This window comes from Schistocerca piceifrons, chromosome 1 (genome assembly GCF_021461385.2).
Source record: "Schistocerca piceifrons isolate TAMUIC-IGC-003096 chromosome 1, iqSchPice1.1, whole genome shotgun sequence".
NCBI lineage: Eukaryota > Metazoa > Arthropoda > Insecta > Orthoptera > Acrididae > Schistocerca > Schistocerca piceifrons.
This window is the reverse complement of record NC_060138.1, coordinates 29586654-29599487: the sequence shown is the minus strand read 5'-3', so window position 1 is coordinate 29599487 and position 12834 is coordinate 29586654. Positions and strand designations below refer to the sequence as shown.

General features: G+C 39.2%; 1 protein-coding gene across 1 annotated transcript in view; it reads left to right on the top strand.

The window, feature by feature from the left end:
- The first annotated feature begins 4207 nt into the window (after positions 1 to 4207).
- Positions 4208 to 12834, top strand: part of LOC124783127 (protein flightless-1) — a 183289-nt gene continuing 174662 nt past the window's right edge. Inside the window, exons 1-2 of the mRNA XM_047253997.1 lie at positions 4208 to 4409; positions 10499 to 10609. Of these exons, the coding sequence (XP_047109953.1) occupies positions 4347 to 4409; positions 10499 to 10609 (174 nt within the window). The 5' untranslated portion in view covers positions 4208 to 4346. The remainder of the gene's footprint in view (positions 4410 to 10498; positions 10610 to 12834) is intronic.

The window sequence follows — 12834 nt, the reverse complement described above, 5'->3', positions numbered from 1 at the left end:
ATTGATGTGATGTTAACACTAAGCTCCTCCTCCTCACTTCACATTTATTCAGAACTCTGCCTGAGACTAGTGGCACTCTCATTCATTTTATTACCAGTGACACCCTGTAGCCAATGGCATGCTGCAATGTTTCCAGCATACATTGAAATACATCCTTACCTGTTATGACACAAAATGGTCCACTGACCTGACACTGATTCTGTTAAGCTTGTGGGTGGCCCACTGTCACTGACCTGGTATAAGGGCTGCCCCTAGCCCTACCAGACAATTTTATTGAGTTGCAGCCTCTCTCCACTACTATCTGTGTACAAGCTTATATCCAGCACCTTCAAGACCCTATGGTCTGACTATGACTGTCACCTTCATGTCACCATGGCAAGTGCAAGACTTTTGTGCACCACAGCCTCTCATCGTGTTCTCGTAGTGCTATGCCTCAATGCCTGCCAGCTCCCACTCTGCTCACAAAACTCGGTCGTCATCTCATTTTACAGTGAAACAACAAAACATTTACTGTGTGTCTCCACAGCAACCCTTCAATTGTGTCCACCGGCAGGTTAAAGTCAGCTTACGTGCTCACCCTCTACTGGTGTACCACTGGCTGGTGTCTGAGACACAGCCACCTCACTCCCCTTCGCCTTCCCTCCCACTCCAGAGCATGTGAAGCCCAACACCTCATGGAGTCGCATTTGCTACTCCCCAGGCAGCCCCACAGACCCAGCTGCAGCTCCAAACGCAGCCTCCAGCATCGCAGATTCAACGACACACACTTCTGCCAGGCCATCGTCTCCCTGTGGTGTCTAGTTGTTAGCTACAAACTGCATAGCCATATGCCTACCCAAATGCTTGCACCCTCTCCGTGGTCAGACTGTGTCGTGTCAAAGCTCCTTGTGCTGCCAGATGCTTCCTCCACACCCACTGCTTTGCCATTCGGCACCTTCTTTCCCAAGTTGCAGCTGCAGCCATGACGCACCTCATCAGGCACGCCTTCAGCCTTGTGGTACAACGCACTATCTTGCCCATCACGTGTTCTGGACCACTGCCCACCAAACACACAGTGTACCGTCATTGTACACCACCATCTCCACTGTAAGTGGCATTGGCCAGCTGTTTTCCCCCACTGCATGTTGTAATCCACTGTCAACACAGTGGCTGTCAATGTAACAGCTGCCAACTGCAACATACACACCAGTGTCTGATGCTCCAGAGCTGCATTGAGCAATGTTACCTCAACATCCTTTTCTTGCAAGGGGACGAACTCTGCGGCGCCCTCAGAGTTGCACCTAGACACTCTGGAAAGCACCCATGTGCCAAGTGAACACTTATCGACAGATTGACAGGAATGTCTCCCCCCCCCTCCCCCCTCCCCAGTAATCTGTCTACTCGAACTTCTGCCAATTGCAAGGTGGATATACTTTGACATGAGCTAGTAGTGAACGGACGATGCAGCATCTGTAAGAATGTTCCTACTTCCATTTGTGAACCAGACCTTTCGTTTGGGAACCATTGCCTTCGTTTGTGGACCAGTGCTTTCAACAAGGACCTGAGGGCCACCACACTGTGACTATTTGAGGACAAATCTCGTGAGCATTGCTTCAGGCAGATTGCTTGCAAGTGCCAAACCTTTCCGAGCAGGATCGAATTGCAGTCCAGCTGTTTGTGGCTTAGACGCTGCATTCCCTTTGGCCTTCCCAAGTTGCTTTGGAGAGCCACCTTCCGATTTCCAGCGGCCGTTAATTCCAAGTGTAGTGACACATATGAGTGCCCTGTATGTTGTACTGCTGTGTGGTAGCCAGTCAGTCCATGTGAACTGTTCCATTCAGTTCTCACACAGTTTTGGATCTTCCTTCACACAGCTGCGCCATGCTATTGTATATCTTTTACTTTTATTTGTCATTTCCTGTGGCCTCTACTGGGGACAAGGTTTTAGAGTTTACATCAAACCTTCGAACTTGTGTAAATCTTAATGAAGGCTGCCACCTAGGAACTTAATGCACATTTGCTTCTGTACTGGAACTGAAAATCTTTGCTGTGCTGATTGCACCTCATTTGTGTACAGATAATGTAGTTCCTTCTATGTAAGTGTTAAATAATATGAGGTATTTTGTCTACCTTAATAAATACATCGTGTTGCCAAAAATTCGTCCCTTCACCTGTTTGTCACTTCACGGGAAAATATGTTTCATGTCATTTCCAGGATTCTCCTTCCATTCCACTTAATATACCCCGCTTGATAGCTGTGATGTGCATTGTGCAGTGAAACAGCTACAGCACTACCAGCATTACCGCAACATCAACAGAAAAATTCTTGTGTCTCACCATTAAAACTTTTTTCTCAATTTTTGAAGTATCTCTGTGGCTACAATATCTTGAAATTCCCGTTGATGTCAGACTGGGTGACAACGTGCCACAATCTTTTCTTTTGTCTTTGCTAGTACCTTCATTTGATGGACGTCCATTTTTATTATGTTTAAAACAAGCACCACTTGTTTTACAATCCTTTTAACAAGGAAGGCATTTTCTGTCTCTATTCTTGTTATAATGAAATGTTTTTGATATCTCAGCTTCAAATGCAGCTTGGTCATCCCTTTGTTGCTGTTTTTTAACCTTAATTGTCGACGTCAGTGGTGTATCAACATTTTCATCATCACGGTTTGTTATTCTCAGGTCCCAATCTAAAAAATCGCTTTTGTAACTCATTTCATGTTTTCTTCTTTGCAAATAAATTGTGCCATATAATCGAATTCTTTGTGCAAGGTTTGAATAAATCGCACACAAAGGTCACTGTAAATGTTTTCAGTTGATTGAACGTCAAAAATCTGATGTTGCCTATTCCAGATCTATTTGGCAGCCTAGCAGTCCCAACATGCAACAAAGGCTTGGTTCATTTAGTAAGATTGGTTCCTTAATTAGGCGCAGTTTCTTCTGGTTTAATCAGCTCGCCATTTAGACATCGAAGATTAGTCAGGCTTTAAAATATATTTCATTATAATTTTCCAGGTTCCTCAATTTTCTTCGCCAGAAGGTTTTTTAATTTAGCTGTCTTTCGTTGGCCACTGTCTCCGTCTTTAGCTCTTTTACAGCGTCGAGCGACGTCAAAATCGACTATACCCTTAGCACTTCATGAAAACGTAACCGAGCACGCAAATCTGCTACCACGTTGATAAAACATCAAATGCCGTTTTGAAACAAAACATTTACTTAAAACACCAAAAAAGTACGCCAGTACCGGTAGAATACGTCAACACAATCCATGTACAACCAACATCACTCTGACGTGAACTAAAAAAATGATTTTTGATTTATTGATCCATTTTCATCTACAGCTGCACAATGTGCAAGAGATATTTGGATTTTTTTGTTAATATTAACAGTTTTACATGTAATATACCTTTGTACATAATAACACACATTAATATATCAGTTAAAGATGAATATTTAAATGAATGTTGTTACGCTATATAAAGAGAGATAAAATACAAATGTTCTTCTGAATGAGACTGCATTGGGTAAACACACAAAAATTTAGTTTTGTAGGTATTCATTTACTGTGTAAAAGCAGTGATCAACCAAGTACGACTTCAGTTTAGATTTGAAGTGACCAATGTTTTGTATGTGTTTAATGGTATCTGGTAAGGCATTGTATAGTTCGATACTAGGATGGATAAGGCGGTTTTGAAATAACTTTGTGTTGGCGCTTTGAACATGTACATCCAATTTTTGCCTTGTATCATAGCTGTGTATTGTGTGATTTTGAGTGATGAGTGGTCTTTTTGTATGTTTTGCTTTAAATACCTTATATTTTTAAGTATATATATTGACAGCGCTCAAAGTTTAATAATGCACAGTATAACAATCACACCTTCTCGATAACGACAATATTGAAAAAACTCCAATACTTTCACAGTTAAAAGAAAATTGTACAGAAACGCTATTATTCGCTAAAAGATTTTGTTAAAGTTATAATAACACTTTTATTGTCAGCAGTAAATGATTTGTTTACGCATTTGTGGATTGTGTGTGTTAGTAATACTACGTTTAAAACTATAATATGATATGACGTAGTGCCGTTTAATGTTTGTAGTTGTCGAATCTGCTAGTTATTAAGGTAATAACATTAACTTGTAATTTTAGTTTTTAAATTTATCTGTGGCAACTGTTTTTGACGGAATATCTATGGTATGTGGATAGTGTATCTTTGCCAAGGTGAAGTAGTGTCATGGGTTGTTTTGATTTTGGTGTATGTATGGGTGGGCGTGTGTGAGGTTTTAGAATTTTGTGCGAAATAGTATTTGTTTGTGAGGAATAGGTAATTTATGAACAGGGATTGAAAGTTGTCAATTAACATCATGGCGAACACTGGCGTGTTACCGTTTGTTAGAGGTGTTGACTTCACAAGAAATGACTTCAGTGTAAGTAAACATTTTACTAATTCATTGTGTAGCAACAGTTGCTCCTATTTTGCATCCGGGACAGCTTATGCGCATCGTGAGTGTTATTCCATAGATCTCGTTGTTATTCATAAAAGGTGGAATAAGTCATTGACCTTGCAGTTGTCAAAATTGTAAACAAATTACGTTTATCATTGTCACCCCGAAAACGGTGTGGCAGATCTCCAGCAATAGATATTATTGACCATTATGCTCAATACTTGAGCTGCAATTTGTTAAAATTTGCCCCCCGTCACACCTAGAGAAATATCGATGGACATTGTCAGTGTCACTATGTTTTTTGTAGTTGATACTGTGTGTGTCTGTGTTTTGTTAACATTTGGCATTCATTTTTAGATACTTACGCATTGTATGCCACTTCTTAACATTTGGCCCTAAGACGTATGAACTGTTAATTCTAGGAGAAAGTGAGGAGCTATTTGTCAGCCATTCAGTAGTGTTAGCAATCTGAGCTGTTGCTGATAAAATCTATTGAGCTAGGCTATATCAATTTCTCTTTGAAGTCTTTCAGTGCTCCACGTTTCCCTCTGCTGGGATCTTCATAAGGATTGCACTGATTTCCCTCGATGGTTGAACAGTTTTCTTGAAGTAAGTTTACCTTGGAAGAAGTTTGAAAAGGCATATGACGTGGCCTAGCGACTCATAGGATTTTATCATGAGTGACAGTGGCTTTGAAAGCCTGTAAACTCATATAAATCTAAGCTATTATCAGGAGAAATTCCCGTGCAAACATTGTAACTGTGTTGTCAGTTGGCTGGAATGAGCTGCATTCCACGCATGTGCCTTATTGTTCAGATGCAGTGCTTGTCAAAGGAGAGGAAAATGGCCAGGACTCACAATATCAAATCAATAAATAGATGCATGTAAGGGTACAAAATAAAAACACCTTTATGAATTGAGCATAACTACAGATGCATTTGACTATAGTTGGTTTTGTAAAATATCACTTGCTCCTCAGTAGTGCTCTCGGAAGCAAAAACTAAATGTCATTTCAATTATGGTGCAATGATTACCATGATTGTTAAATTTGAATCTGATCAAGAGGAATGTTTGATGCTAGTCATCGGCTTTGACCACTGTGAAAATGTTAATCACTGCTGTGATGTTATATTTTGTTGCGTCTATTCACAGTTTTATTGTTGTTTTTGCAAAGTCAATGAATGTGAAAGCAAAATAAAGTGTTTGTGGTGATAAACTGATGAATATCTTAGTGCAAGGTCTAGGTTAGTTATGGTGGTGGGGTATAGAGGAATGTTTGATATGAGTGGTCAGCTTTGACCAGGGACATTGGATGCATGCAACAATATGATGACTACAACATGTTACTGGTGATTTTTTTCTAACGGACTAAGCAAAAGATTGGTGTGTCAACACAACCAGGTTTTTTAGTACCACATTCATTGGGTTTGCCAACTCACAACCAAACAATTACCTTCTGACCTAACCTATACCTCGAGGTAAACTACAGATTAATATGTCACCATAGCAGGTGTCTTCCCCCCCTCCCCCTCCCCCCTCACCCCCTCCCGTTCCCCTTCACACTTACTTGTTAGCTTTGCCAACTAACAACAAAATGGTGAATATATGTGCCAAAAGGTGACTTGACTGCAGCCATTAACATTGTCACTTGCCAAAGCCGATGACTTGTACTGAACATTCAGCTTGACATGGATGATGACAGTTTGATTGTGAGGTGGTGAATCTTACTAATATGAAAGTTAAAAAAGCTGGTTGTGGTGAGATACTGATCTTTAGCTTTGCTTGAGGTCTTGGTTAATTGCCGAGTGTGAGAAATGTTATGTTTGAGGAGAAGATATGAGATTGACCAAAGTCGCTGCACCTCAAACCAGGTTGTCCAGTATATGTGGGACCGACCAAGGTGGCGAAGCAGTTAGCACATTGGGCTTGCACATGGGAGGATGACTGTTCAAATCTGCATTCAGTTATACAGATTTAGGTTTTCCCTGATTTACAGAAATCACTTCAGGAAAATGCCAGAATGGTTCCTTTGAAAGGTCATAGCTGATTTCCTTCCCCGTCCTGAAGACAATTTGAGGGAAGTGTGTTGCATCCCTGGCTGCTCATGTTGTATGTTGATGACCTTGCAGACAATATTTATAGTAAAATCAGGATATTTGCAGATAATGCAGTTTTCTATCGGAGGGAAAGTTCATAAATGTTCAGTCAGATCTTGATAAGATTTAACCGTGTGTCAAGACTACTTTCATTATTTTTCATGATTTTTTGCTAGTTTTATCAATTGTTCTTTTTTTAAAGTGCTATTTGGTTTAGGATTTTTTGTATTGGTAACCTATTGGTCTTTCGAATTTAGTGTAGTGTGATCTAGTTCTTTTGACCATACTCAGTTTTCAGTTGATAACTTGTGTGCAGATGGTTTGAAAAGTCTGGTTAATTTCCATTGAAGAATGTAGCATATTTGCTGCCCATTCATGATTAGTAAGCTTGACCGTATAATTTCACAATGTACAGCATACGGTTCATTTTTGACAGCTATTGTAATTGGTCAATGTGTTGAATGTGACTGAAAATGGATATAAGTGACTTTCATGCTGCTATTAAGTATTTTCATTTGAAGGATTGGACTGCTGCACAAATCAAAACAGAAATGGATGGAATTCATGTGGGCTCTGTGCCATTGTTGAAGATCTCTTACTTTTGGATTAATGAAATTAAGCATGGTTGGAGAAGCACTGAATATGACACATGCTCTGGCTGCCCAAGTGAGGTCATCACAAACTAAATGATTGAAAAAATCGTGATACTGCAAGACCACCAAATAAAAATTTATGAGATTGCTGAGACTGCAGGCATCTTAACTGATTGGATAATATCCCGCTTGGAGAATTGGCTATGAAGAAACTGTTTGTCCGGTGTGGGTGCTTCGATTGCTTACAGTTGACCAAAAGTGCATCAGGCACATCATTTCAGCACAAAGTCTTGTGGTGATTAAACACAATCCACAAGACGTTTTGTGCCAATTTGTGACTGTTGATGAAATCTGGATCTGTCATTGAACACCAGAGTCAAAACAAATGACAAAGGCTGGTGGAGGTGAACTGAAGAAGGCAAAGACCATTTTGTCAGCTGTTAAAGTGCTGGCTACTGGTTATTGGGATTCCCAAGGGATAATCCCCAGAGGTTACTTGGAAAAGGGCAGAACCAGAACTGGACATTAATATGCATCAGTGTTGGATCATCTAAAACTCGCTTTGCGTGAGAAAAGACCAATGTTGGCAAAAAAAGTGCTCTTTGACCGGGATAATTCACCGTCCCACATATCAGCAGTAACAATGGGGAAAGTGTATGAATTGGGCTCCTCATCCACCAGATGTAGTGCCAAGTGATTTCTTCCTTTTCCCTAACTTTGAACTTTTTCTTGCTGGTTATAATTTTTTGTCAAATGAAGTGAAGGTTCCAGTCAATGAGTATATTGCAGAGTTTGACAGAACCTATTATTCCAATGGGATGAAACAGATAGAGGATCGCAGGACAAAGCATGTATCTCTCAAAGGAGACTATGTTGAGAAGTAAGATGAGTTGCTTGCAAAACAACTTTTTATTTATTTATTTAAAAAAGCTGACTTATCAAACCTGTATCGGAGGAAGGGAAGAATCAGTCGTAAATTTTTAATCTGTTTATTGCAGATTGAATTCCGCAACTGTGTAGTTATCTTCAGTGCTGTTATATCCAAGTCATGATGACTCATCGTACATATAATTGCACAAGGTACCATTTGATGTTACAGATAAGAAACCTCTGTATCTGTAACTTCAAGTGGTACCATGTGCAATTATATGTGCGATGAGTCATCATGAGATTAATATTATTTCATGGAAGATAGCTACATAATAGCTGAAATCGATCTACAATAAACAGATTAAAAATTTATGATCAGTGCTGCCTTTCCTCTGATCTAGGATCTCATTAATATGATCAAAAATTAAAACAATGAATTCAGGGAACTAAGCACTACATTATCTTCGACACAGACTTCAACTCAGAATTGATTTGCCAATTATCTAGAAACAGTATGTATTTTTTGTCCTGAGAAGACCTTTATTGTAGACCTGCAGTTTTGTTGGCTTTACCAAACCTGTCTTTAGCTGTATTATCCAACAATAATGATCAGAGTGTCTAAGGGCTTGTATAAATACTTTACAGTAGCACATAGTTGAAGACTGATACTGAACTTTTTGGTACCACTCAAAGTAGCAGTGTTTAACATTCGTGCCATGCTAAAATTGTTCAAAATGTTTAGGACATTATTATCAACTTTACATTTAATACATGTGGTAATATATCTCCACATTTTAATTGTGTTAGTTTTTGAGGCTGAGACTCTTTTCAGAACTTCCACTAACTTATTGAAAAATTGACCACGTTACCACTAGGTAATCAATACATGCCCAGAATGATTTAACTTCTTCAGGGTTTCTAGCTTCATTAGTTGAACTGCTGCCAGTTCAAAATTTTTGTATGCACTAATTGTGATCAGATCTTTTCTGGTTTTAAATATATTCTACTTGAGATGTAAATACATGATCCAGCACCCATTAGGGTAGCTTTACGTTAGCTACTTGACATTCATATTATGATAGCAAAGTACTGTTAGGTTGATGCCTAAGTTCGTAGCATCTTTTTGTTGCAAGTTGCTATTCTGGTTCCTATGGGTTTATTTATCAATTGCCATTCTTTTTATTTGTTGTTCACTGTTGCTATTTGAGTGTACATATTGTCATTTTGTCAATTGGGATTAGTGAATGGAGCTGTGGACTCTTAGAAAGTGGAGTGCCGAGTGGAGAAATTGGAACATTTCCAACATATTCTTCTTGTTTGAGTTGAATAGACAGGTGGCAGCAGTGGAGGCATCCAGAGACATTTTGGACAGAGCACTGCAAGAAAATGGCTTTCTCATTTGAAGGAGGATTGTTTTGACATTAGTGAATCTCCACATTCAGGAGGACATTTGGCAGTTGATGATGATCATTTAAATACAGTAATCAGCAATGATCCACATCATTATACTCGAGAAATAGCAAACGTGATGAACTGTGATCATTACACCATCTTGCATGCAATGGGGAAAGGCCAACAATCGGGCGTATGTGTACCGTATGCTCTAAACCAAAATCACAAAAAACAGCAGATGGCCATAAGTGCATCTCTATTTGCTTGTCATCAATTGGCTCATGAACAACACTGTCCATCCCTCTCCTTTATTATTACTGGTGATGAAAGTGGTGCCTTTATGCTAACAAAGCCCACACAAAGCAGCAACTCAATATACAAAGATGTGTGTGCATCCAAAAAAGATAATGTTATACATCTCTTGGAACAGTGGCTGTGTGGTGTACAACAAATTGCTTCCCTGAGGTGTAACCATCATTGCAGAAATTTATTGTCAACAACTGAGACATCTTGCAGATGCAACCAAAGAACAACGACCAGGAAGACTGTGTGAAGTGATGCTACTCCACAATAATGCCCACCTGCTTTCTGCTGGGTTGACAAAATACACTGTATGGGAGTTGGGTTGGGAAATCATTCTGCACCTATCTTATTCCCCTGATCTTGCACCCTCAGATTTCCACCTTTTCTACTCTCTATCAAACACCCATCAAGGAACTTACTTTCTGGATAAAAATGCGCTCCAAACATAACAACAATATCTTCACCTCAAAACCATGTGATTTCAACAATCATGGAATCATAAAGTTACCCCAGTGTTGGTAGGCTGTTATAAATAGTGAAGGAAAATATATTACTGATTACTAAAATGTCTGTTATGTGTATCTGTCCTATTGATTTAACTTACAGATAAATATCACGAACTTATGCACTGCCCCAATATATAGACTGTACTCCAGTTCAGTGTGCCTACACCAGTGCTCTGTAATGCATATCAGTGAGCTATTTAAAGACTGTAATTGACCTAAAGCTGGTATATTTTATTTTTAAAGGATTACTTATATTGATGAAGAATTGGTACTCAGCATTACTTTCAGGTGCTTTGTTGTGTTATTTACAGAATGAAAGATTTCCAGAGGCCGTGCGTCTTATGACAGGAGTCCAGTGGTTGAAACTAGATAGAACTAACCTCTCACAAATTCCAGAAGAGCTTGGGAAGCTGCTTAAGCTAGTAAGTATAAGAATTTGACATAGTCATCTATTGAATACTGAAATAAAATTACTTTCCCTTCAATATCTTCTTCAAATAAGAACATTTTAGATTATGCTTAACTGTGAATATTAATTGAAACTACAAATTATTGTAAATAGAAATAATATTTTTCTCCTTCTTTCTTGTATAGAAAGTGAATATAATGTAAATACAACTCTTGTAACACTGAAGGACAATGGCACAGGTTATGTGAAAATCAAACACAGTACTTTCATGGCTCATTAATTGATTTAAATCCGCCTGATGGTGGCGAGCTATAATCCTGTGTAGTTTGTAGTGGAAAGAATACTGAATTGTGAAAAGTTAGAATAATTTGTGATTTTAATTGATGTTTGCTTTAACAGATATTTGTGACACATTAAAACAGTGTAAAGCCTAAAGTTTGCTCCTGTGCCGAGGAGTTTTCCCATCACTGAATTTATTTGCTCACTGGGGCAAGCAGTGTTCAGCTTTCATGAGGACCAGCCAGAAGATATCGGGCAAGAAGTTGTGTACACATTACATCCCCCTCCCCACAATAATATCTTATCTGTCAAAGGGCAACAATCCACTCCACGAGAGAAGATCTGCATTTATTAATCTTACCAGCAGACAAAGCTAACACTATGATTCTCCTTTCAATGAACCATTACCTAGACAAAAACATTTTTTTACTGAAGCACTCAAAGTACTGAAGATTGCAGAATGCTCATACCGAGTTAGCAAAAGGAAAGGTACCTTCACTCCTGAAGATGAGTGTGTTAACGGACTATGTGCTTAAGCCAAATGCTGCTGTTCACTGTGATGATACAGTGTGTCAAAAGTTCATAAAGAAGCTGTTGCACTGTATCCCATTGTGAGTAGTTTTAATGTGCCCGCTTACAGCTTGGTCAAGTATTTAGCATCTGTTCTTAGGCATCATGTCAGAAAATGTTAACACCATATTTCCAGTTCTATGTTCTTTATCCAGTGGTTGAAGTCGTCTTGTCTTGGTCTCTGTGATTTTCTTGTGAGCCTTGTTGTAGTTTCTTTGTTAACTCTTCTTTTTCTTGAAGAATATTGATGTTAATTAGTTCAAAACTGGACATCAAACTGACAAAATTTTGTCATCATGTTATGACATTGACATAGATTTTATTGAATGACAAACATACAGAGTGGGTATGGGTGGTAGGTACATTATCCCCAGTAGTCGCCAATTTATTTATGGAAGATTTTGAAGAAAAGACACTGAGGATGGTGTTTTTAAAACATGCCTGTTTTTGGAGGTACATCAGCGACATCTTTGTGCTGTGGCTACATATAACAGATGCTCAGAATTGTTTCCTGTATCATTTTCATTGCTTTCATTCCAGCATCAGTTTCACAAGGAAGATGTATTGGCCTACAGAAAGGGTGATGGGACTCCAGGGCATGGTGTTTGTCAAAAACTGACATAAACAGGGCTTACATCATCTCAGATGCAGAAGCTTGACACAAGAGCTGGAAAACTGTAAGCTCAAGTTCAAGCAGAATGGTTACACAGACAAATAGCTCTGTCATGCCTTTGAGTCTGAACATTCACTAGAACCAGTAGAAGATCGATGGGTTTCCTAACGTGCTGCGGGCCTCTTCAAGGACAGGTAGCATTTTAAAAATACACTTGGATCAACCAGCCAAGGTTAAAGCACTCCTTGGCTTGGTGAAAGATGACCTAGGACTGAGGATGACCAGCATGTTCCAAATCTTTTGCCATTGTGTCCAAACAATAGATTGTCCCGACTATAGATGTATTGAGCACCATCACCATTTGGGATTATTGCAGCCTGAGAAATCTGCAGTGGCGGAGCACTGTCTTATGAAGGGCCACGTAATGTTGTATAATGAAAGACAACTGTTTGCCTATGCATCTAACTGTTGGGCCTATGTTTTAAAGGAGCAGCTGAAATTGGACTACCAGACAACAATATAAATAGACCCAACGGTTACCTTTCAACTAAAATTTGAAACCCTGTTTTATCTGACATTAAAAAAACAGTGGTTCTTGTCTCAGTGGCAGAAAGTATTGACAGTGGTACTCTGTAGTGATTCACTGTTTTTACCAGCTTACACCAATGTGGTTCTGTACCTTCACTTGTGTCGGGCAGCAGTGAGAATTTCTGGTGTGCACACTGTTGGTCTCCCACAGCGTATTAAAGTGCTCGGTAAGCCTTGGTAAGCCCTTG